The following is a 27362-nucleotide window of genomic DNA, read 5'->3' as shown; positions in this document are numbered from 1 at the left end:
AAAATGCAATCTAAGCCTGTAGACTAGCACGTACAGATGTACTAATATCTGCATACCGCTTAGACTAGATTGTGAATATCCCTGTGTGGGTATGCAAGGTGGAGTCTCACCTCCAAAAAAGACACCACCTGCACTCTCTCACACAAGCTCTTTGTTCAGGAGCTACCCACAATCTCAGCCCTTGTGCTTAGAGACAATAAGGACTGCTTGGGACCCTAAAGAGCACAGGGTTTGGTTGGAGCCATAACCACTATTTCTTCACATTATCCAGGAGAGCTGATCTGGTATTGAAGCTCACTTGCATTGGTTTCATTACAGATGGGTGAAGGAAGAATTTTAATTCTACGGGGGAATCTGGGAAAAATCTCTACTGGGATAAACACAGGCTGAGAGGGAATTCACAAGATGTCACAGGGAAACATCAGGATTTTTTGATCCAACACCCACACATCGTGGACCCCCTTATAAATGAACTCAGGTACACGCTGTGTCTGCACTACAAAGTTTGCTTGAAGTAAGTTATGTTGGCTTACAGCCACTGAAGTTGGTATCTCCCTCGGCTGCATGCACACTTGGCTTCTTGCGTCATTGCTATGCGTCCTCACTATGCGTCCTCACTATAACTGGTTCTATTAATAGAAAATGTGGTGCTCTTTAGGCAGGTATGCAAGTGTGCCCTGCATTGTCGTTTGGTGCAATGCCTCGTGGGACATTTTCACACTACTTTGGGGGATAAGAGCAATTTGCACAAGGATTTCTGGGAATGAAGAGTCCAGTTCCCACACACCCACTTTTTCCATCCTTCATTTTCCACACAGTTTGAAAAAATTCCCACAGTTGTGTGTGCCATTTTCTAGTCTCCGACATGTCTCAGGAAGCATGGACCCTATACAGCTCAGCAGAATTCTCATTAACATTGCTAATACAGGACACACGATGCTCCTATATCTGCAGAACTTCAACTGCCACTAAAACCAGAGGGGTGGCGATGAAGATGAGATGCTTGAGGTTGATGAATGGATAATGCACACAGCGAATAAAAGCGTCAGGTTGTTGCTAGCATTCACGGAGAAACGTCATGCAGTGGATAGGGGCTTCTGAGACTGAAAAGCGAGCACAGACTAGGGGGAGCTCATTGAAATGCAGGTTACAAATGACTAGCAGTGGCTGCAGAACTTTCAGATATGAAAGGCTCCATTCCTGGATCTGTGTGCTGAGCTCACCCCAGCCCTCCAGGGCAGGGATACAGCATGGGAACAGCAAAAGCAAGTGGCAATTGCATTGTGGAAGCTTACAATGCCGGATTGCTATCAGTCAATGGGAAATCAGTTTAAATTTGGAAAATTCACAGTGGGGGCTGTTGTCACCCATATGTGCAAGGCCTTTAAGCAGCTCCTGCTGCACAGAACTGTGAATTTCAGGCCTGGTCTACACTACGGGGTTAGGTCGAATTTAGCCACGTTAGGTCGATTTAAAAATGACTGCATCCACACAACCAACCCTGTTCCATTGACCTAAAGGGCTCTTAAAATCAACTTCTATACTCCTCCCCAACGAGGGGAGTAGTGCTAAAATTGACCTTACTGGGTTGAATTTGGGGTAGTGCGGACGCAAATCGATGGCATTGGCCTCCAGAAGTTATCCCAGAGTGCTTCATTGTGACCACTCTGGACAGCACTTTGAACTCCGATGCACTAGCCAGGTACCCACAGGAAAAGCCCCAGGAACTTTTGAATTTCATTTCCTGTTTGGTCACCATGGAGAACTCAGCAGCACAGGTGACTATGCAGTCCCCCCAGAATCGTAGAGCATAGAATGTTTCTATGCTCCCCCTATCATCTCCGTCCCTGAGGTGATCACAGATTAGAAGGCGAAAAAAAGCACTCATGATGACATGTTTTCCGAGCTCATGCAGTTCTCCCGCACTGATAGCTTAATGCATGGAGGCATTCAGTGGCAGAGGCCAGGAAAGAATTAAGTGAGCGCAAAGAGTGGAGGCAGGAAGCAATGCTAAGGCTAATGGGGGAGCAAACAGAGATGATGAAGCGTCTGTTGGGGGAGCAAACGGACATGATGAAGCATCTGTTGGAGCTGCAGGAAAGCCAACAAGAGCACAGACCCCCCCCCGCTGCATCCACTGTATAACTACCTACCCTCCTCCCCATGTTCCATAGCCTCCTCACCCAGACGCCCAAGAACGTGGAGAGGGAGGCTCCAGGCACCCAGCCACTCCACTCCAGAGGATGGCCCAAGCAACAGAAGGCTGTCATTCAACCAGTTTGATTTTTAGTGTGGCTACAATAAGCAATGTGGCCTTGTCCGTCCCTCCTCCCCCACCCCACCCAGGCTACCTTGTCCATTATCTCCTTTTTTAAAAAAAAAATTAAGAAAGAAAGAAAGAAATGCATGGTTTCAAAACAATAGTTACTTTACTTCGAAGGGGGGGAGGTGGGCTTACAGGGAATTAAAAATCAACAAAGGGGGCAGGTTTGCATCAAGGAGAAACACACACAACTGTTACACCAAAGCCTGGCCAGTCATGAAACTGGTTTTCAAAGCTTCTCTGATGCGCAGCGCACCTTGCTCTGCTCTTTTAATCGTCTTGGTGTCTGGCTGCTCAAAATCGGACTCCAGGAGATTTGCCTCAACTTCCCACCACGCCATAAATGTCTCCCCCTTACTCTCACAGATATTATGGCGCACACAGCAATAACAATGGGAATGTTGGTTGCGCTGAAGTCTGACCTAGTCAGCAAACAGTGCCAGTGAACTTTTAAATGTCCAAAGGCACATTCTACCACCATTCTTCACTTGCTCGGCCTATGGTTGAACTGCTCCTTACTACTGTCCAGGCTTCATGAGCCATGGGAGCAAGGGGTAGGCGTGACCCTGCGGTGCTGTTGGCTAGGAAAGCAGCCTGAGGCAGAAGCCTCCAGCTCGCATGATATTCCAGGCAGGACTGAATCTCCATGAGACGAAACAAAGAAGAGAATGACCTGGAGTCTTTGGCTCCCATTCGGTGCTCTAAGAGGAGAATAGCCATGTCTGTCCAGGTGCCCCTGATCAACCTCAATCGAGGTCTGCCAGGAGCACCCAGGAGACGTACGACAGCTATCAGTCCTACTGCACCGGCTGCCGCGAAGGCAAGGAGCTGCTGCTGTGTAGCAATGCAGTACAGCATCTCCCAGCAGCACCCAGGAGATTTCGGTGATGGTGAGCTGAGCAGGCTCCATGCTTGCCGTAGTATGGCAGCTGCACAGGTAACCCACAAAAAAAAGGCATGAAACGATTGTCTGCCATTGATTTCACGGAGGGAGGGGGGCCTGACAACATGTACCCAAAACCACCCGCAACAATGTTTTTGCCCTATCAGGCATTAGGAGCTTAACCCAGATAGCTACCCACAGTTCAGCGCTCTGTAAGTCGATGCTAGCCATGGTAATGAGGACGCACTCCACCGACTTAATGTGCTTAGTCTCAATTGACTATATAAAATCGGTTTCTAAAAATCAACTCCTATAAAATCAACCTAATTTCGTAGTGTAGACATACCCTCAGCAATGTGCAGGAAATTGTAGATGGATAGCTATGAAGCAATGGGCTTCCTAAACTGTGGTGAGGTGACAGAGTGGATGCATATCCATGTTCTGGCACTTGCCAGTGAGTACATCAACAAAAAGGGGTACTTTTCTATTGTTATGCAAGTACTAGTAGATCACCAGAAATGCTTTATGGACATCAACATGGGCTGATCAGGAAAGGTGCATGGGGCTCGCATCTTTAAGAATAAAGGACTTTTCCAAAAATTGCAAGCAGGGACATTCTTCCCTGACAAGCCCATTCACACTGGTGATGTTGAAATGCCAGTAGTGACTTTGCAGGACTCACGCTATCCCTTGTTCATGAAACCAAACACTAGGCACCTTGACTGAAGCAAAGATTCAACTACCAACTGAGCAGGTTCAGGAGGACTGCTGAATGTGTACTTGGTAGACTCACCGCTCGCTGGTGATTCTACCAAGTGACTAGACAAGATCTCAGCAGGGCAAACATTCTTATCATTATTGCTTCATGTTGTGTATTGTATAATACTTGTGAACTGAAGGGGGAAAGGCTACCAGCAGGATGGAGGGGTGAGGTGGGCCAGCTATCTGCTCAATTTGAACAGTCCGAGACAATGAATATTAGAAAAGCAAACCATGGAGCTATAAAGTTGAGGGAGGTCTTAAAAGATCATATTAGCAGTAGCCATAGTACTGTCATGGGATGCTTTTGGTAACTCACATGCCTTTATGTGTACAGACCTGAAATATGGATGGGATTATTGACACCTGTTATGAACTTGGTAATGCAGCATGTCTGCTTAGTGCAAACTAATAAATATACTCTGAGTCTCAAAAAATAAAATGTTGTGTGCAAATGAACAGGAAACAAAGTTAAGTTAAAATGCAAACAAACAGGCTAAAAACATTTTAGCAGCACTGTATGAGGGCGAGCCATACCTATAAAAACCAGGTAAAAACAATAACTATACATGTTTACATATTAAAAAACATATTGCAGTGTTTCGTCCCTGGTAAAAATAAATAGTGCACTGTGTTTTGTGGCTGACCCTGCAGTTATCACATATTTCTCCTTGTTTTCCCCTGGCATAGAGAAATAGCAGTAAAGGTTCATGCCATGCTGCCACTGGTTATTCTAGTGGGTATTGGGAACAGGCAGCATGGAATTTTCCCATGAATTGGAAAGTTCTGTGTACAAGGTCTTTGGATAGTTAGCTTAATAATTTTCTGCAACATGCATTGTTGCATAAGTAAAGCTCTATAGCTTGCCAATATACCTCTCTGTCCCTTTGCCTCTCCCTCCAGCAATTGATCTCTCCATTCCTGGTCCTTCACCAGTTCCCGAGTTCCTGGTCAGTATCTGCAGAAGATTGGAGAGTCTCAGAGAGAACATTCTCCCTGGTCTGCTCTTTTATTTGCCTGATGTGGGTTAGGTGTTTAGCAGACGTGGAAGTAGCACCTCTCAAGGCCACCATGGCTAATAAAAACAGACCGATACTGTCACACTCTGGGGTACAATCCAGACCAGTGACGAGTTGTGTCACTGCCTGCCCTGTAGCCCTGGGTGTCTGAAATGCCCTGCTGCTGCGGCCCACAGCCTGAGATGCTCACAGCCAGCCTATCAGCATGCAGGTCATATCCTGAGTCTCTATATGCTAGACAGTTCTGGTTCAGCAGCTCTGACTCCAGCAGCCTTGTCTGCAGCCCCATTCTGGCTCCCACCACCCTTGGTTACAACCAGCAAGGTGACCCCAGCACACTCCTAGTCCCGAATTTCCCCCCAAACCATGTGCCCTGAAGTGTCCAACCCTCCCCTGGAATACTAAGAGAAATCATAAGGTTTGTTGCTCCTTTAAAGAGACTTAAGCACATCACAGCTTATTAACTTAACTGGGGTAAATACACCCTTCCCTTCAAACACAGCAGTGAGTTGGTTCATAGGAAAAATAAAACAAATGTATTAACAGGACACAGGTTAAGTGATTCCAAGTAAAATGAATAAAAGTAGAGATAGTTACAAGTGAAAACACATCTAAAATTTAAAACTTAACCTAGCCAGGTACAGGCTTTGTTCAAGATGGTGTCTCTCTCCAATCTTCCATGTTCCCAGCCATTGCTGACTTTCCCTTAATTAGGACCTTCCACAGAAGTACAAGATGCTGGCTTCCCTGGTCCTCCTAGGTGAACGATCTTTGTCTAAGCAGGTTTCTCAACTGTATTCAGTTCCCAGAGACTTCAACTTCCCCTTGGTTGAAGAGCTCATCTTTCTCAGCTTGCAAGAGCTCTGGCATCTTGTGTCTGTCTACTGACGGATGCCAGAGATGGTTTCTATCTTTGTTTATGTCTTCCAAAGGTCAATGACCTTGTTTTAAGAGGCATGATGATCTCATGCTGTTTTTCCCCTTCCTGTGGTCTTCCCATCCCCCCACTAATTTCTATGTAAATGGGGCTTCTATCATTTTTGGTCACACCTTGCTTAATTTATTTGGAGACAGGTAAATAGCTATGAAATTCCCTTGTGTCTGAGAGAGACGTGTTTCACTGTATCATTTCACAATTATATTAATCATCAGTGTGACATTAGCTTTCAGAAAAGACCTTATTCAATACACTTTTGTAATACAGTAATACTGTATAAAATCAGTTGATGCAATTATTTATCATCATTTGAGGTTCAGAGCCTCCTGATTTTATAGTCTAGATAAAGTTTGTCTCCAATGCTGTCTCCTCCACCATTTGATAGCTTTGTTTACATAATACGTAAAATGGACCTTCATTGTCTCTGAGGCCCTGGCTGATCAGAGAAGCAAATACACATTCCTTTGTCTAAGGCAGACCTGTTTACCAACTCCCTCTGCCATGAAAGCTTAAAGAAATTTTAGTCATCATTCCAGCATAAATCCATAGCTCTTAATACACACAGCGCACATACATCAGCCAAGAATATTAATGATCAGTGAGTTGTTAGTTTTCCAGTGACATATTACATGATACCTTTCCAATACAGATTATAAATACAGTGAGTTAGGTTACACTGAATTGGTCAGGCCCGCTGAAACTCATTATCTGATGATACCAGTGAGCGCCTTGCCCACTGGCACTGGGATGCTCTTAGGGTCACAGATACATTGATGGATTTACAGTTGTAATGGAAAGGGAAAGATAAGTCTCAAAACTCCCTTGGTGTTTTTTACTAAAAGGTCTTTATGGCAATAATTTAATTGTCACCTTGTCTTTGGAATGCCTTGTTGCAGTGACACTCTACAGCGCAAGCCATGGCAAGTACAGCATTGGTGCAGGGGAAGAGAGGTACTGTTGCATGAGAGGCTGGGTGTCCTGAGTGCAAGTATAGATAGGCTCAGCAGAATTTGATTTTTAACTTTGACGGATAATATAAATGTTTATTTTTAAGCATTTTTTTAGATTATTGATTTTAATTTTCACAGTTGAGTGAAATTATGAGGGAGTGGGTCAGCCAATGATTATTTAATATAGTAGACATTTAGATTCAAAAAGTTAGAGCTTTATAAACCATTAAAATGCAAACAGTCAATGTCACATGTCAAAATATGCAAAGTAAATATCCTTAAATCAACACAGCATGATCTGTTTTTCTCTATTTAATTGCTAGTCCATTTGTAAGAAGCCTAATTCAAAAGGATTTTGCCCATAAAGTTTTCAGTTCCCACAGCTAGGACATCTTAAAAAAATTCAGGTCTTTTGTTACTGGAATGCATAATTATTTGCGAGAGCCAGCAGACCATTCCAGGTTTCTAAAGTTCTCCAAATGTGAAGTTGTGTCCTTACTGCAGTACAAAACCCTGAGCTGCCTAAACTGGTCTTATGGAGAGGCTCATGCGATGTTTGTCTTGAACAATCTTTCCACAGACACTGCAGTTACTGGCAATAACAGTTTCATTTCTCCAGTATTCAAGTGTTATGTGTCATTACAGGGTACTTCACACAATATGTACAAGCCAAAATCATACTTGAACTCTTCGGCCTTGCAGCATATTTTTATAGATGCTAATCATGTAACATCTGACCCTTGAAAAATGGACCAAACACATTACAGTTCTCAAAAAGATGCTGAGCCATATACAGCTCAAAGAATACATTACAGTATATGGTTGCCTTCAGTTTGCTTTGAAATTCTGATGTGAAATCATGCATTGCAGATGAAAGGAATTGCCTTTTGGAGCCCACTGACTTGAGTTCCACTTCTTTTGCAGTATTATCTACATCTGCAGCAACTTTTAAATTGCAGGTAAGCAGTATATCAATGTGATGTAACTGGGTATATTATTTTTCGATTTGAAAATGAACCCTGTATATTTTTTCTCAAAATACACGAAGAAAAGATGACTTACAGTACAGTTAACACTGGTTTCCATCATCCTTGACCGTCAAGCATAGTTTCATTGCCCCTTTTTTTTTTTTTTTTTTTAAGGAGGCTCCATCCTCTTGTTTAATGAGAAAGTCTATCATGCTGTCCCTATAAGTGTGAATGAATTTTGCAGCTTTGAGCCTGGAAAACTAGTGCAATGGAATGTCGTGAGGGGACACAAGCAAACCCAATATGGTTTGGTGATGGTGCTTCTTGAACACTTAAAAAAAAAACACTCACCTTTGCCTGTTGGTACACTTATGCACCACTGGGGAACATACCACAGATTTGTTGATGTCATGGAACTCATCAGTTTTTATTGCATGATCAATGATTACATGCAAAAGATGAGCAATACATAGAATGTGCAGCAGATGGGGATGCATTTCTTTCATGTCCTTTACCAGGCGTTGCATGTACATCATGGAGTCACTGCTGACTGATGTACAGTTTTCCCATATATTGGCTGTTCTCTTGCTACATGTCTTGAATCCAAATCGAAATGATCCCCGCATCACACTGAAGAACAACAGAGGATTTTAATAGAATAGTATTTATTGATTTATTTTTGTCACTGTACAACACTGCAAGGATGTTAATTGCTGGCTGTCTCACACGCTCTGGGGTTTCCATCAATTACTAAAGAGAATTTCTCGCCAATCAAAAGATCTTTAATTGCAGCTTGGTGGTGAGCGAAAAACGTCAGGAAAATATTTTTCTTCCAGCCAACAACATTCTGGGCAAGAGCATATTTGTGGAGCAGAGCTAATAAAAAGCTCAAGCCACAGACAACATTCATTGGAATTGCCTGAAAACATAGCATGAGCACCAGATCATGTGAAAATTCCACAGCTTCTTTCTTTTGTCTTGTTTTTCCCAAACAGGTTTTCATTGAAGCCTGGGCTATCTTTGCTTGACGTCCTTTTAATTTCAAATGACACTTACTGTTCAAATGCATCCGATGAAGTGAGCTGTAGCTCACGAAAGCTTATGCTCTAATAAATTTGTTAGTCTCTAAGGTGCCACGGGTACTCCTTTTCTTTTTGCGAATACAGACCAACATGGCTGCTACTCTGAAACCTGTTCAAATGTTCAGTAATACGATTTGCTTAACAAGAGATGTCTGTTTTACAAACTTTGCAGTGAAAAATGTCCGCATCTCCCTTTCCAAACTTTTACACCATTTTAAATTCGAGGTCAGGGTGTTCACTTCTGGCACCTGTAACCCCTGGGCAGTGAAGTTCAAAACTGGGACCACAGCACCCATTGTCACAGGAAAGAGGCACTGTGGGACAGCTGCTGGAGGACTGTTAGAGTCAACACATGTAATGCAATGCCTAGACTGACAGAAGTAGGTTGACTTTGGCTCTGCATTGTTTTGGGGAGGAGGGTGTTTCTGCATCAATGTAATGGGGCACTTATATCGGCAGGAGACAATTTGTGTGTGGACACATGCAAAAATAAATCAAAACAAGTCAACTTAAGTCAACCTAACTGTGTAATGAAACCCTGTAATTGGTGATGTAGAATGAAAGTTTCAATTTTTTCCAATAAGTTTCATTATGCAAATGACAGTTATAGTGAACCTCCTCTTAATATCAAGTTGCTCTCTGAAAAACTGACTCTCCTAGAGGAAGATTCCACTGCACAGCTATTTTTCACACATCTGTGGTCATAATCATCACCACATAAATGCCTACATTTTTCCAGTCAATAAACAAATTTTACTGCATTGTGTAAACTGATTTTATTATGCACCTGTGGATGTCACTAATCCTGCTAATCTCTTACTTCCTTAGTGACCAGCATGCACAGCAAATGGTCAAAAGGTGCAGAGACACTAAAAAAAAAAAAAGGTGAAAAATGGAGTCAAACATATTCTGGCACGGTGTGGAATACTATAAAGTTTGTGTTGTCTGTCAGATACAGGGCATCTGAGTCCACATTTATGACTCCATCACTCATCACTCAAAGTGATCGCAATAAAAACTTTACAGCTCTCCTGGTGAGTCTCCCATGTGTACACATGCCTGCCATGAGAAAGGCAGAGAATACATTTTCTCCCAACATCCCAGCCCAGGTAAAGAGAGCAGCATTACCTCAGGAGCACCAAGAACACAGGCTGCCACTTGGAGGTCCTCAGCATAGCCCTGGTCTACACTAGAGGTCGAATTTAGCAGCGTTAAATTGATGCAACCCTGCACCCGTCCACATGACGAAGCCCCTTATTTTTATTTTATTTTTTTGACTTAAAGGGCTCTTAAAATCAATTTCCTTACTCCACCCCCGACAAGGGGATTAGCGCTGAAATCTGTTTTGCTGAGTCGAATTTGGGGTACCGTGGACGCAATTAGATGGTATTGCCTCCCGGAGCTATCCCAGAGTGCTCCATTGTGACCACTCTGGACAGCGCTCTCAATTCAGATGCACTGAACAGGTAGACAGGAAAAGGCCCACAAACTTTTGAATTTCAATTTCCTGTTTGGCCAGTGTGGCAAGCTGCAGGTGACCATGCAGAGCTCATCAGCAGAGGTGACCATGATGGAGTCCCAGAACCGCAAAAGAGCGCCAGCATGGACCGAACGGGAGGTATGGGATCTGATCGCTGTATGGGGAGAGGAATCCGTGCTATCAGAACTACGTTCCAGTTTTCGAAATGCCAAAACATTAGTGAAAATCTCCCAGAGCATGAAGGACAGAGGCCATAACAGGGACCTGAAGCAGTGCCACATGAAATTTAAGGAGCTGAGGCAAGCCTACCAGAAAACCAGAGGTGAATGGCCACTCCGGGTCAGAACCCCAAACATGCCGCTTCTATGATGAGTTGCATGCCATTTTAGGGGGTTCAGCCACCACTACCCCAGCCGTGTTCTTTGACTCCTTCAATGGAGATGGAGGCAACACGGAAGCAGGTTTTGGGGACGAGGAAGACTGATGATGATGAGGTTGTAGATAGCTCACAGCAAACAAGCGGATAAACCGGTTTTCCCGACAGCCAGGAACTGTTTCTCACCCTGGACCTGGAGCCAATACCCCCCGAACCCACCCAAGGCTGCCTCCCAGACCCGCCAGGCGGAGAAGGGACCTCTGGTGAGTGTACCTTTCAAAATACTATACAAGGTTTAAAAGCCAGCATGTTTAATGATTAATTTGCCCTGGCATTCGTAGCTCTCCTGGATATACTCCCAAAGCCTTTGCAAAAGGTTTCTGGGGAGGGCAGTCTTACTCCATCCACCATGGTAGGACACTTTACCACTCCAGGCCAGTAGCACGTACTCAGGAATCATTGTAGAACAAAGCATTGCAGTGTATGTTTGCTGGCGTTCAAACATCCATTCTTTATCTCTCTGTGTTATCCTCAGGAGAGTGATATCATTCATGGTCACCTGGTTGAAATAGGGTGCTTTTCTTAAGGGGACATTCAGAGGTGCCCATTCCTGCTGGGCTGTTTGCCTATGGCTGAACAGAAACGTTCCCCACTGTTAGCCATGCGGTGGGGGGAAGCAAAATGCAACCTTGTAACGAAAGCACATGTGCTATGTATGTAATGTTAATAGCAAGGTTTACCGTGAAAGAATGTACCCATTGTTCTATAAAATGTGTCTTTAAATACCACTAAAAGAAAAGGAGTACTTGTGGGACCTTAGAGACCAACAAATTTATTAGAGCATAAGCTTTCGTGAGCTACAGCTCACTTCAAACCTTTAAATACCACTGTTCCTTTTTTTTTCCTCCACCAGCTGCATGTGTTTCAAGGATCACAGGATCTTATCCTTCCCAGAGGCTAGCGAAGATTAGAAGGCGAAAAAAATGCACTCGCGATGAAATGTTCTCTGAGCTCATGCTGTCCTCCCATCCTGACAGAGCACAGATGAATGCATGGAGGCAGACAATGTCAGAGTGCAGGAAAGCACAAAATGACCGGGAGGAGAGATGACGGGCTGAAGAGAGTAAGTGGCAGGCTGAAGAGAGGGCTGAAGCTGAAAGGTGGCGGCAGCGTGATGAGAGGAGGCAGGATTCAATGCTGAGGCTGCTGGAGGATCAAACTAATATGCTCCAGCGTATGGTTGAGCTGCAGGAAAGGCAGCAGGAGCACAGACCGCCGCTACAGGCCCTGTGTAACCAACCGCCCTCCTCCCCAAGTTCCATAGCCTCCACACCCAGATGCCCAAGAACGCGGTGGGGGGGCCTCCGGACACCCAGCCACTCCACCCCAGAGGATTGCCCAACAGATGGCTGGCATTCAATAAGTTTTAAACTTTTAAAGTGCTGTGTGGCCTTGTCCTTCCCTCCTCCACCACCCCTCCTGGGTTACCTTGGTAATTATCCCCCTATTTGTGTGATGAATTAAATAAAGAATGCATGAATGTGAAGCAACAATGACTTTATTGCCTCTGCAAGTGGTGATCGAAGGAAGGTGGGGAGGGTGGTTAGCTTACAGGGAAGTAGAGTGAACCAAGGGGCGGGGGGTTTCATCAAGGAGAAACAAACAGAACTTTCACACCATAGCCTGGCCAATCATGAAACTGGTTTTCAAAGCTTCTCTGATGCGCACCGCACCCTCCTGTGTTCTTCTAACCACTCTAGTGTCTGGCTGTGTGTAACCAGCAGCCAGGCGATTTGCCTCAACTTCCCACCCCACCATAAATGTGTCCCCCTTACTCTCACAGATATTGTGGAGCGCACAGCAAGCAGTAATAACAGTGGGAATATTGGTTTCGCTGAGGTCTAACTGAGTCACTAAACTGCACCAGGGCGCTTTTAAACGTCCAAATGCACATTCTACCACCATTCTGCACTTGCTCAGCCTATAGTTGAACAGCTCCTGACTACTCTCCAGGCTGCCTATATATGGCTTCATGAGCCATGGCATTAAGGGGTAGGCTGGGTCCCCAAGGATAACTGTAGGCATTTCAACATCCCCAATGGTTATTTTCTGGTCTGAAGAAAGTCTCTTCCTGCAGCTTTTGAAACAGACCAGAGTTCCTGAAGATGCGAGCACCATGTACCTTTCCCAGCCATCCCATGTTTATGTTGGTGAAACGTCCCTTGTGATCCACCAGTGCTTGCAGCACTATTGAAAAGTACCCCTTGCATTTTATGTACTCGCTGGCTTGGTGCTCCGGTGCCAAGTTAGGGATATGGGTTCCGTCTATGGCCCCACCACAGTTAAAGAATTCATTGCAGCAAAGCCATCCACTATGACCTGCATATTTTCCAGGGTTACTACCCTCGATATCAGCAGATCTTTGGTTGCGTTGGCTACTTGCATCACAGCAGCCTCCACAGTAGACTTGCCCACTCCAAATTGATTCCCAACTGACCGGTAGCTGTCTGGCATTGCAAGCTTCCACAGGGCTATTGCCACTCGCTTCTCAACTGTGAGGGCTGCTCTCATCTTGGTATTCTTGCGCCTCAGGGCAGGGGAAAGCAAGTCAAAGTTCCATGAAAGTGCCCTTATGCATGCAAAATTTTTCAGCCACTGGGAATCATCCCAGACCTGCAACACTATGCGGTCCCACCAGTCTGTGCTTGTTTCCCGGGCCCAGAATCGGCATTCCACCGCATGAGCCTGCCCCATTAGCACCATGATGCCTACATTGCCAGGGCACATGCTTTGAGAGAAGTCTGTGTCCATGTCCTCATCACTCTTGTAACCGCGCTGACGTCGCCTACTCGCCCGGTTTTGCTTTGCCAGGTTCTGGTGCTGCATATACTGCTGGATAATGTGTGTGGTGTTTAATGTGCTCCTAATTGCCAAAGTGATCTGAGCGGGCTCCATACTTGCCGTGGTATGGTCTGCACAGAAAAAAGGCGCGGAACGATTGTCTGCTGTTGCCCTGATGACATGGCTTACAGGGTTGGCTTACAGGGAATTAAAATCAACAAAGGGGGTGGCTTTGCGAGAAACTGAATGGCCGCCTCAAGGATAGAACTCAAAACCTCAAGGATAGAACTCAAAACTGGGTTTAGCAGGCCGTTGATTTCACAGAGGGAGGAAGGGAGGAGAAAATGAATACAAAACAAATCTGGTCTATTTCTTGTTTTGAGCCACTTCATCTATCTTTATACATCTTGCTGGCAGCAGACCGTGCAGTACGACCGCTAGCCATCGTCACCTCCTGGGTGCTCGGCAGAAGACAGTGCAGATGCTGGCCATCATCTTCTGCTGGCTGCAGATTAAAAGACAGTGCACTGCCGGTAGGACTCAATCGCCATGAGACGAAACAAGGGAAATGACCTGGCTGAGTCACTCCCAGGTTTGCCCAGGCACCCGGTTAAAAGAGCACCCAGCACTACGTCGACGATGGCTACCAGTCATACTGCACTGTCTGCTGCCAAAAGACGATAAACTGCTGCTGTGTAACAATGCAGTACCACGTCCGCCAGCACCCAGGAGACATATGGTGACGGTTAGCTGAGCGGGCTCCATGCTTGCCGTGTTATGGCATCTCCACAGGTAACTCAAGAAAAAAGGCACAAAACAATTGTCTGCCCTTGCTTTTACGGAGGGAAGGAGGGAACAGGGGCCTGACGATACATACCCAGAACCACCTGCGATAATGTTTTAGCCCACTCAGGCACTGGGATTTCTACCCAGAATTCAAATGGGTGGTGGAGACTGCAGGAACTGTGGGATAGCTACCCACAGTGCAAAGCTCCGGAAGTCAACGGTTGCCTCGGTACTGTGGACACAGTCCGCCGACTAAATGCACTTAGAGCATTTGTGTGGGGACACATACACTCTACTGTATAAAAACGCTTTCTACAAAACCGACTTCTATAAATTCGACCTAATTTCGTAGTATAGACATACCCATAGAGAGGCTGCAGACCCACTACTTAGACCACTTTAGTGTTCATGCAGTTGGCCAGCTCCATTGGCCAGTCCATAGGTGATAGTGGCAGAGAGAGGGGGCATCAACCCGTCTCCTTTTAGGCACCCTGAGCCCGAGGAAGTAGAGACTACCCTAAACACAGAAACTGGGGTTCTATTTGGCCATTAGCAGTCCGCACATGGAGAGAGGCGGGGAAGAAAGATCCCCACAACCTGGCTTTAAGTTAGCATATGTGACATGAATATGTCCTTTTACGTGAAATTTACACTATATCATTGCTTTCTTATTGTTTCCAAATGTAGTTACATAATCTGTTAAAGCCTGTAACTGATCAACAGATTCAGCCAAATAACTCCACTGGGTCAGTGTGGCTCCTGAAGAACCAAGATACAGAGCTGCCATAGGGATCCAGTTGCCTCTGGCATTTTTCAACATGACCAGTTTATCCACCCTGCCGGTTTACTTGATGATCAGAACTTTAAAGCAAATGACCACCAGCCCCCAAAATGGCCCTACCATGGTCCTTTTCCAACAAAATTTCCAACATGCAGTTTCCAGTTTCTGAGCTCCAAACAAAGTATTTTCATTGAAGTTGGCCCATGCTCTTTTGCAACTTTGTAATTTTCATGGGCAAAGACGAAAGGAAAAAGAATGCAGTGGTTATTGGCTGTCAAGTATCCAGGGGAAGAGCTTAAGTTCCACATCTTGTTAATGCTGCTGCTTTACAGAATACAGAGATACAGCTTAATTCAAAGGCCAGGCTATATGCTGTGGGACAATTCCTGAAGTCCTTACTCTGCTTTTATACAGGGCTTGATTCTGCACTATTGAAGTTAGTGAGAGTTTTAGTATTGACTTCAATGGGAGAAGAAGCAGGCCATTCACCCTTAATCAAGCAAACTCCCACGGATTTCAGTGTGGTTTTTGCTTAAGTAAGGACTTTGAATTTTGGCCCTATGTCAGTGATGAACAAAATATTCTAATATTGTCATTGGAGCTGCCGGTTTTATTGTAAACAATCTTAGGGGGTTGCTCTGTAAGTCAATGATCAGTAGCTAATGTATAGGGAACAAGCTGACTTTTTATCAGAGCTCTTATTAGTTTGAAAGCTCAGCTGCAGCCAAAAGGGAAAAGACCCATATCAATGATCAGAGTGGGAATAAAATTAGTTATCTTCTGCTTTATGCTCCAGATCTCAGTGATTTATAATACATAAGGAACATCACAGCACATTTATCATATTAGATTAGTTCTGAGGAGTCAAAGGCACACATCATTTTTCTGTGAGTGCTGGACATGATGCCATCTCTTCGGAAAGCCCTGTGGCAGATTATTACTTCATAATTATTCTTCACACTGGTGTTGGAACTTGGAGCCAAATTTATCCCTGCATAAAAGCACAGAAATCAAAGGAATTACATCAGGGATTAATTTGGCCTTTGGTGTTCTAAATCCTGATCTAATATTATCCATATATGGATCATCTAAGAAGATGAAAATTCCTTTGATGGAAGAGACTATTACTATTGAAAACTTGAGCTCTGGTACTACCAAGAAGGAACTATATAGCCCTAGTATACAGTCACAAAATATTTTCCACAGTTGTCCTTACTATGGAATTATTTTGGAACAGTTACCAACTAAAAGTAAAAATACATACTGTAAGCACGTATGTTCTGCACTTTGGCAGATAATTTTATCTTTCATCCCCCGCATGGCATTTTCTTACCTTATTTCATTACAGAAAAAAAAATTAAAAAGATAAAAGATGGGAACAGGTAAAAAACCAAAATTTTTCCCTTATTATATGCTCTTTCACTGAGGTTTCTCTTAGTAAGTACTTAATAACAGCACAGTTACTTTATATATAGTGCCAAATTGAAAAGTCAGTTGAAGTCAATGGATTTACTTCTGATTTATGTCAGTGTAACAGAGCACAGCATTAGGCCCACAGATATGCTGGGAGCTGGGATGGGTTTTCTCAAACCAAAACAAGGGTGGTTTTGATGTAGGTTTCATTCTACCCGAACCAGAGTTCAGGCATTTCAGATAAAAGGATTTACTCTTAGCTCATTTCATAATGGGAAAAATCTGGGTTGTTTTGCAAAGCTGTGTTTCAAGTTTGCAATTTGGATTGCAAAACCAAAGTTAGGGTGATTCAGCTCCAGGATCAATTATGTCATATGGGGTGAGGAAAGGATGCTTTGGATAAAAGGTTCCAGTTTCAGTCCCTCTGTCTTTTAATACAGATAATAAAATTTGATATGAAGAATACTGGTTCAAATTCTGAACAACTACTAATGATTGAACATTTCTCTACTGCTTTGCAGGTTGGTGATCTCAGTCCAATTCCTAGCGGGCAGGAACCTACATCACAAAAGCCACCATCACAAATGGTGCTGTTTGAGGAAAGTCTGACACACAGGTTAACTGCAAAAAGAAAAGGAGTACTTGTGGCACCTTAGAGACTAACAAATTTATTAGAGCATAAGCTTTCATGAGCTACAGCTCACTTCATCAAATGCATCCGATGAAGTGAGCTGTAGCTCACGAAAGCTTATGCTCTAATAAATTTGTTAGTCTCTAAGGTGCCACAAGTACTCCTTTTCTTTTTGCGAATACAGACTAACACGGCTGCTACTCTGAAACAGGTTAACTGCTACCCTATTCCTAAGAAATGTCACAAAATGACAATCTCTGAAGCCTAGTTACAACCACGTAATGCACATGTTCAGTGCATTTAGACAATCTATTACAATGAATGAATGAAATCCCTATGCTTTTGCCATCAGTGGGAGTTCCATATTCTGTCCTTTCTCTGAACGTGGATGGCCCCTCTTGCTGTTACAGTCAGTGCATATTCAGTAGGCAACAGGACATCATTTTACATAGTTCAGTCTATGGGGCACAACTAGATGTTACTCCATCGACTTCAGTTGAGTTGTGTTGCTCAGAGTCCTATATAGTCATCATAACCCAAAAGTTATACACTTCATTTTCTTTAAATAAAATGTTACACTCTGGCGGAAGAGACCGTACATCTGCACTAACAGTAAGAACAATGGTTTGGATTTGGATTTAAAGCAGAAATTATCGAAAGTTAGACTTCTACTGAAGTGTTATTCTACAGTTCCACCACTAAACTTGATTGTAACATAAAATAGAAGATGGAAGGTAAAATAGAGAGGGTTCTAAATAGAACCAAGGTATCCACCATTTTAAGTCTATAAAGACAAAATTCCGTTTTAGGGTTCTAATGTCAAACTCCTCAGCCTCTTCTCCAATAGAAGACAGCGCCACCAGAACCCCAATGGAATTAAAACCTTGTAGCTTTATAGTATACTTGTTACTCTTCTGTGAGAAAAGACTTAAATGTATGTACCCCAAATTAAAAAACATAGTAAGAGAACAAGAAAAGTGCCACCCTGGCTAAACAAAGTAAAAGAAGCAGTGAGGCAAAAAGGCATCCTTTAAAAAGTAGAAGTTAAATTGTAGTGAGAAAAAAAGTTTTCAGGGGGAATATAAAGGTGAAATTCATGGGCGGGTACCATAGGCCAGGGAAGGCTAAACCTCCCCTAATCCTGGCCGTGGCCCTGCCCATGCTCCACTGGGAGGCCCCGCCCTCCCTCTCCCACTTCCCTGAAGCCAACAGCAGCTCAGCTCCAGTCAGTGGCCAAGGTGGCTCAGGCCAAGCTGGGGGCCTAGCTGGTGCCAACCAGCAGCCCGTGGTTCAGGCCGGTCAGCAGCTCGGTGCTTGGGCTGGCCAGCAGTGTGGGGTCTTCCAGCCATTGGCGGGCTGGGGTGTAGCAGGGGGAACGTGGGGGTGAGCTTGGATGGAAGGGGCTTCACCCACCGCCCATGGTGAAATTCACCCTTGTGCAGAGAGCCACACCAAAACAAAGGCCATCAAAATTGGCCTAAAGTGGTACTTAAGTGGTGTACAGGCCTCATACAGTGTACAGAGATGAGTTTCACCCCAAATGAAGGGTATGAAAAAAAAGAGTACAGACACAGTTGTGGGGGACAAAAGAGTAGAGACAATAATTTATCACACAGCAACTGAGAAAGCACCCAGGTTTGGAAAGTCTACTATCACAATCCAGTCCGTCAAACTGAGTAGACTGCATGGCTGAGAAAATGTGTCTAATGCAGTCCTCATTAAACAAGAAGTTGTTACCCAGATTAAGAAGGCATGTGCTGCACAGTGCAGACTGAAACATCAAATCTGGAACCAGGGTACAATTACACAAGGCCCAAGTTATTAAGTATTATTCTCTACTGATAGCCACCTTATCCCACACCTGGAAAACATAGGCAAGTTATCACCAGCACAAACAGATGGAAAAATTTCATCAATACACCTTCAAGCTACTATGCAAATCAAGTGGCAAGATAATGAGGTTCTCTAAGAGCTGCACAAGCTGCACTTAAGAGACACTTATCAAATACAGCTCTTAAGGTTAGCATATTTCAGGTTCCCCAAAAGAGGACACTGCAGAGAGAGGGGGAGTTGGAAGGAGGGTACAGTTGGGGGTCCTGGAGGGGGTACCTGCAGCAGGGGGTACTCACTGGAGGTGGGGGGTAGTGTCGCTCCCTGTCATAGTGGCAGGGCAGCTGGTGCGAGCCCAGGATGCAACGATAGCCATCAGTCAGCGCCTCCCTGCCAGACCCTCTCCCTGGGGCTGGGAAACTGGGCCTGGGTGGGCAGGATTCGGCAGCTGTGGCTGTAGGGGAATGGACCAATCAGCTGCTGATGCAGGGGAGGGACCAGTCGGGAAGCAGACCATTAGGGGCTCTTTCTGAGCTGCAGCACCCAGTTGTGAAAAATCCCAGGCATTGCCTGTTATTTGAAAAATTCTCCTGGACAGAAGATGGGGGCTCAAAAATGAGGCAATTTCTGGGAAAACCTGGATGTACTGTAACCCTAACAGCTTTATTGGACTGGACCTGCCCCCCACACAAGAGACACTATTCTCTCAAATGCTGAATAATACACTTACTGGGCAGAAGATCAATAGAGAGAAAACATTACTAAGATCTTAAAAATAAAAGCAAATTTCCCATTCTGGCATAGAGCAACATGTGGGAAGCTACAGTGGCAAACCAGTTTGCCATGAAAAAGTAATACCCAAAGCAGAGAATCGGGAAGAGAAATGGATTGTTCAACAAGAGAAGAAGATACTTTACAAGCAGAGTATAAGTCACAGGCACAATTAGCAAACCAGATTACACTTCCCTGCCCAACCTTGGGAAAGCCTCTAACATCATGGACTGGATCCTTTAACCCTCTAGAAGTTCACAGATGCTCTTTCCAAGCTAATTATCTTACAGAAGAAGATCAACCAACCACCTATGGATAGGTTTAGTCAGAAGCACTTGAATGCAGTTTCAAAGGTTATATTCTATTTTAATAATACTGTGGATATTTGAAAGAAAAGTACAGCATATATTGAAAAGTCAGATCTGATGAATCCCAAATGGTTTATAAATTAAGCATTTTTTTGGACTTTAAATAATCAAATGAACATGTAAAACTTGTTGATATACTGGCGGCATGTTCCATCCCATAAGACGTTGTAATTGTCAACCTGATGAGCTTGTATAGATCTTTGCTGGAATTATGTCTGTGATGCTGGCAGACAAGGTGCCAGCTCTTGCTGAGGCTTTCGACCTAAGCAGAGCACTAAAATTTATTGCTGGAAACCAGTCTGTTTCACCTGTGTGTTAGTATGATTAAGATGGATATTGAATTTATAACAAGGTGTTTAGGGTTTAGACTTTATGAAATACATGTAAATTGCTGCATTCATTAATCTCACTTATATCTGTATCACCTGCTATAGGGGAATATTTAACTTTTTGCTTTGTAACTGTACAAATGTTTTCTCTGAAACTATGAACCACTCAGCAGGGATTGTCTCCTGCCTATCAGGAAGATCTATCAAAACTAAATGAGCCATTGTGGGACATCACAAAACAAAGGCTTTGTTAACTTCCCGCTCATGCCCAGGAAGAGGCTGTGTGCCAAAGGGGTTGTTCCATCAGCTTGAATGCTGGAAGAAGAAAATAAAAATGGCTGACATGAAAATTTTTCATCTTTTGCTGTTCGGACTCTCGCAGGGCCAGTGCTATGAAACTGGAGCAGAGAACCCCAAAGTCAAACTGGGTTAGTCCTAAAAGACATTCAGAGTTGACAGATTACTACAACTCTGTCACCTTTTGAAACCATAGGTTGTAATTTATTTGTGTATATATGCTTACCTGCTTTAAGCTTGTAATAACTCTCTTATTTCTTTTCTTAGTTAATAAATACTTACCAGTAGATAAGTTTACTATAGGACTGGTTACAAATGTTGTCGCTGGCATGAGATCTAAGGTATAAATTGACTTGGGGTGAGTGACTGGTCTTTTGGGACTGGGAGCAAACTGAATCTTTTGTGATCTTTTGTGTATCGCAATCATTTATCGCTAAATCCAGCTTGCCTGGGTGGCAAGATAGACTGGAATGCCCAAGGGGACTGTCTGACTCCATTGCAAGACTGTTATAATGCTTTAGGAGTTTTTTTTATCAGGTTGGGGAAATCTAATTAGACCAGTTTGGAGTCTCTGCCCTGCTTCTTGACAGTCTGCCCTGAGGTTGGCACTCACAGTCATGAGCCATTCATGTCAATGTCATTTGGGGGTTTTGATGTATCTGGGTATATACACACTCCCAGCTTCTCCAGCCTGCTGGCCCAAGTATATGGGGCTTGAGCTTAAGTAGATTTTATTACTTAACAGGCTGCACATCTCTATTCTGGCACTGGAAAACTGATGCCGAAAAAACACCCTCTCTGGGAGAAATGGCTTTTCCAGAAAGGAGGATCCATCTCTGGGACACAGAAGAAATTTTATTAAGCCCAGCTTTGTTCTTTAACTTTATAAATGAGGAATTAAGTGAATCTTGCAGTTCGTTCACTAAGAAAAAAGCAGAACAAAAACAATCAGATTATCTACCTCAGTATTATGATGAAGCTGAAAGGGCTGAAAGTGAAGTTCAAGGAAAAAAGTATGGGAATCCCAAGCCACAATATCTGAATTTCATTCTTTGCAAACCCAAATCTCATTCCTACGTAGAGAGACAACACAGGCTTTGATCAGTGTGAATTGTCAATAAATTCCATCACTTTGTTTTAGTTCCTGGGGTTGACAATATACATTAAAGGGGGTTGATATAAGTTATACCATTTAAATTTTCATTGATTTCAGTAAATCAATCAGTATATCAGCCCTTTAGGGTCCAATTGCTCAATGGAACTATTCTCATGAGTTACTGTTCACTATTATGAGTACAGGGTCTACAATCAGATCATTAGAATTTATACAGTGGCTGTACCCCAAGTTGACACAGAGCTGTCTTCACAACAGGGTTGACTGGTATAGATTATTTAAAATAAAAAATAAATCTGATTTTATTTAAATCAGATTTTTGTATTTAAATACACTTTTCCTTTTAAAAACAAATCTGTTTAAAATTAAATTTGAAATTATGATAACCTCTGTTAAGTTGTAAACTTATAATAACCTATTAAAAAATCTAAATAAATAAATAAAAATATGCTGCATTAATGAGCCTTGCCCAAATTTTAATAAGTTAATGGGTGCTGCTCTTTGCTTATTTAGAGAATTAGGGGAAAACATCTAACTGTTGAGGTCCACTCAAACTTTATAAATATATCACAATGTCACATAATGCTTCAGTAAGTATATTAGTTTCAGTCTTTACCCTGGAGAGAATGCTGGTATTTACATTTTCCCAAATATATGTACTTTCATTTTCTGTGGTGCAGAAGAGCTTTTGCCTTAAATTACTTTTGGTTCAGTTTAACTATCAGGTGCAGAGAGAAAGATTATTTTCTTCATTTGGACTAGTTCACTCAAAGGTGCGAAACTGACTAGCAGTAAAAAAAAAAAAAAAAAAAAGCAGGAAAGCTTGTTTTCCTCTTGGAATCTCTGAATAAAAAACCAGATGGGAGGGGGTGAACTCTAGTAATTCTAAAAACCTGAAGGATGCAGGGCCAGATTTTCAAAGATATTTAGGCACCTAAAGATGCAGATAGCTGGCTCGTGGGATTTTCAAAAGTACCTAAGTAGGTTAAGTACCTAACTCCCATTGATTTCAACATGAGTTAGGCACTTAACCTGGTTTGGTGCCATCTACATCTTTAAGAACCTAAATACATTTGAAAAATCTAGTTCATGCTAACCGGAAACAATCCATCAATTCCTGAAAACTACAGTTAATCCTTCCTGTGTTTAATAAATCAGTTCATAGAATCATAGAATATCAGGGTTGAAAGGGACCTCAGGAAGTCATCTAGTCCAACCCCTTGCTCAAGCAGGACCAATCCCCAACTAAATCATCCCAGCCAGGGCTTTGTCAAGCCTGACCTTAAAAACCTCTAAGGAAGGAGATTCCACCACCTCCCTAGGTAACATTCCAGTGCTTCACCACCCTCCCAGTGAAAAAGTTTTTCCTAATATCCAACCTAAACCTCCCCCACTGCAACTTGAGACCATTACCCCTCGTTCTGTCATCTGCTACCACTGAGAACAGTCTAGATCCATCCTCTTTGGAACCCCCTTTCAGGAAGTTAGAAGTAGCTATCAAATCCCCCTTCATTCTTCTCTTCTGCAGACGAAATAATCCCAGTTCCCTCAGCCTCTCCTCTAGTCCCCTAAGCATTTTTCTAGTACCCTAATCATTTTTGTTGCCCTCCGCTGGACTCTTTCCAATTTTTCCACATCCTAATTGTAGCGTGGGGCCCAAAACTGAACACAATACTCCAGATGAGGCCTCACCAATGTCGAATAGAGGGGAACGATCACTTCCCCCTATCTGCTAGCAATGCCCCTACTTATACAGCCCAAAATGCCATTAGCCTTCTTGGCAACAAGGGCACACTTTTTGGAGGCACGCTTCTCATCCACTGTAACTCCTAGGTCCTTTTCTGCAGAACTGCTGCCTAGTCATTCAGTCCCTAGTCTGTAGCGGTACGTGGGATTCTTCCGTCCTAAGTGCAGAACTCTGCACTTGTCCTTGTTGAACCTCATCAGATTTCTTTTGGCCCAATCCTCCAATTTGTCTAGGTCACTCTGTATCCTATCCCTACCCTCCAGAATATCTACCACTTCTTCCAGTTTAGTGTGTCATCTGCAAACTTTCTGAGGGTGCAATCCACGCCATCCTCCAGATGATTAATGAAGATATTGAACAAAACCGGCCCCATGACAGACACTTGGGGCTCTCTGCTTGATACCGGCTGCCAACTAGACATGGAGCCATTGATCACTACCCATCGAGCCAGACGATCCAGTTAGTTTTAAACGCAAAACATATTTTGATTAATTTACCTTTTTCTTCTTAAGTATCTAGCACATTTAAAGTAGTTTTAACTAATAATCATAATAATTTTAAAAAGTTGTTTTTGTGCATTTTTAATTGAATTCCAATTTCCCTCCAAATGCAGCTTGACACAAATCTGGAGTAAAAAATTAAGAAATGCATCATCCACCATTTTCTAATAAAAATTGGAATAAATGTATATTAAGCTATATCATTACTTAAATAAATGTGTATAAATAGAGTGAATCTTCCTGGTTTGCAAAAAGTACCACCAAATTTAGTGTAAAGGCTTTAGTTAGTTGCAAATCAACATATTGTAATGGTTACCAACCAATGAGAATAAACCTTCCTTTAGGCATATAAAAAGGACAGATTCAAAACAAGATAAAAATCAGTTATTTAAATCAAGATTTCCTGGTTGCTGATTTAAATTTTTTTTTTTTAAAATAAGTGTTTTAAATCACTTTGATTTAAAAATCAATCCACCCTGCTTCACAATATTATAGTATAAGCTCAGAAATGTTGCCTCACATACTATTATGTTCCTTGTAGACAATATCTTGTGAGCTGGAAAAATTTCAAAGTAATAGATCCAGGGATAAAAACAGGGTCCCCTTCTCATTCCTCAGCATCACATCACTCTTACTAAGTAACAGAACAACTCCAAGCAAAGTTCAGCCCTCTGAAGCAAGCACTATATCAACCATATCCTGCATCCGATGAAGTGAGCTGTAGCTCACGAAAGCTTATGCTCTAATAAATTTGTTAGTCTCTAAGGTGCCACAAGTACTCCTTTTCTTTTTACTAAGACAATAGAAACCAGTCATGGAACATTTCCTTGCATTATTCACCATGACAGCATTCATTATCACCTGTTTTGGCTTTTGATGCCACAGCTGGGGAAGTGGAATTTTGGACCATTAACTGGAAGATTTTTGCCTGCCCCAGTTCAGAAATACAAGGCAAGTTTACTTAGGAGCAGCTCTTTCTCCTCCTTGTTGGAGATGCAGCATATATTCCCGTTAGCGCTGGCCTCAGGCAAATGGCTGAGGAGACAGACATGTTCTCACCCTGCTTGGCCATATCCCTTTTAGAGTGTGCATATCTGCTGTATTGCCAGTCTCAAGCATTCCAACCTCATGAGGCAGATCTCAAAAAATCATGGAGGTTGGGCTTAAGCAGCATGAATTTAAAGAAAGAAAGAAAGAAAGAAAAATAAAGATAGAAAGATCTTTTCATTTGCCCTCTGGCTTTTAAGCCTTTGTAATGCACTTAGGTCATGTTTTCAAGCTTTTCTCCAAACCATGAAAGTTAGAACTGTACTTTGTTTTAAATGAAAGCTGAGATTTTCATGAAGTCTCCCAATTCCAGCATCTGGGGCTTTAGGAAAACATACGAAATGTCACAAGACTTGCAATAAAACAGAGCTGGCAATACTGCAACAGACCCCAGGACCATGCTCATTACCTCTTGTGCCGGGGTTAAGGGAGCAGAATTCCCTGGGCTTCCCCTGTGAAGTGCGGTTGAGAGCAACCATTCATTTCTGATCAAAGAATCCACAGTAAACTTCCTGGAGATTCCGCTCTCCTACATGGGTTATTTCCACACAGGAGAACACAGGGCCCAGCATGAGGACCATGTAAATATAATCATGCTTTAAGCATAAATACATCCCGTAGCAAGAACCATGAGCAGCCTAACACCTATGGGGAAACCAGGGATGTTGTTACAGCAACCTTTTTCTCAGAAAAGGAGTACTTGTGGCATCTTAGAGACTAACAAATTTATTTGAGCATAAGCTTTCGTGAGCTACAGCTCACTTCATCCGATGAAGTGAGCTGTAGCTCACGAAAGCTTATGCTCAAATAAATTTGTTAGTCTCTAAGGTGCCACAAGTACTCCTTTTATTTTCTGCGAATACAGACTAACACAGCTGCTACTCTGCAAACTTTTTCTGAAGCTCTTTTCTTTTTTGTTTAAAAAGTAGTAGCTTCAAGAGTTCGCTGCAAAGTACCAATTGCAGCTTATTTTGTAATTCAAACATAAAGCACATCTTTCTTAGTGGTGACTGATGATTTTCTAAACCATTGCTATATATTGTACATACATATAAAACTTTAAACAGATTTGTAGCCACTTATAAAAGCACAATACAATAATGAGAGTTCCTACCTTTTTCAGGAACCGGACTCCATAGGTAAATATATAAAGATAAAATGTAAATCTCCACCTGCAAAAGGTAAAATAGATTGACTCTATGATATTAGATTTACATATTTTGCAGCACAACATCTAATCTCCCATTACAACATAAGCTTAATGCACATCAACCAATCAACAAATTCTTTTCATTCAGAAGATTGTTTCTAGTCACTAGGGCTTGATTCAGCAAACTTGATTCAGCAAAGTTCTTGAGGACACGCTTAAGTCTTGCTGAAATAAATGGGAGCCAAGCACTTGCCTAAAGTTAAGCACATTCCTAAGTGCTTTTCTGAATCAAAGCCCTAGTATTCTGTCTTTTTATGCAATTAAGTTCTTTAGGATATATTTGCTTCCTTTGGCCCAAGATGAAGGGAGTTTTGCCTGAGTTAGGATTGCAAGATTGGGTCTTTGCCTACAATTAAAGCACCAAATTCTGGCCGATTTCCTTATGTTCAAAGAGCTTTTATTTTGATTTGAAACTTAATACATAGGATAAAACCTTCCCTCTTGTCAGACCAGTGCAAGCAACTAAGGAAAACAAACACCTCCCAACAGTGCTTTTAAAACTACCTGCCCTTCTCATAGCTCAGCACTAACTAGAGAAAAGCAGTACTTGTGGCACCTTAGAGACTAACAAATTTAGTATAGAGTAAAAATATTTTTAAATTTGTTAGTCTCTAAGGTGCCACAAGTACTGCTTTTCTTTTTGCGAATACAGACTAACACGGCTGCTACTCTGAAACCTGTCACTAACTAGAGAGTATTTTATGTTTTCAGCAACTAAAACATGAGGTTTGTTAGATTATAAAAATGTGCCCTGCTGTAGGGAACAGCATCACCCAAGTGAGACTGGAGCTCTGCAATGGGCTCTAACTACTAGCTCCTGGGGTAGGAATGGCTTTTCCCCCAAACGTCTCAGGTGAACAGTTGATAAGCACACCTGCAAATCCACATACGGTTGGCTCCCCAAAGGTTTTGTTATTATT

General features: G+C 42.8%; 1 protein-coding gene across 2 annotated transcripts in view; it reads right to left on the bottom strand.

Moving 5' to 3' along the window:
- The window catches only part of CERS6 (ceramide synthase 6), a 220160-nt gene that overhangs the window by 84801 nt on the left and 107997 nt on the right, over positions 1 to 27362 (bottom strand). For both annotated transcript variants that reach the window (XM_038422621.2, XM_038422622.2), the window contains exon 4: positions 26347 to 26404. In XM_038422621.2, coding sequence (XP_038278549.1) covers positions 26347 to 26404 — 58 coding nt within the window. The remainder of the gene's footprint in view (positions 1 to 26346; positions 26405 to 27362) is intronic.

The sequence above is a fragment of the Dermochelys coriacea genome, chromosome 11 (assembly GCF_009764565.3).
Source record: "Dermochelys coriacea isolate rDerCor1 chromosome 11, rDerCor1.pri.v4, whole genome shotgun sequence".
Lineage (NCBI taxonomy): Eukaryota > Metazoa > Chordata > Testudines > Dermochelyidae > Dermochelys > Dermochelys coriacea.
This window is presented reverse-complemented; position numbering and strand designations above follow the sequence as displayed.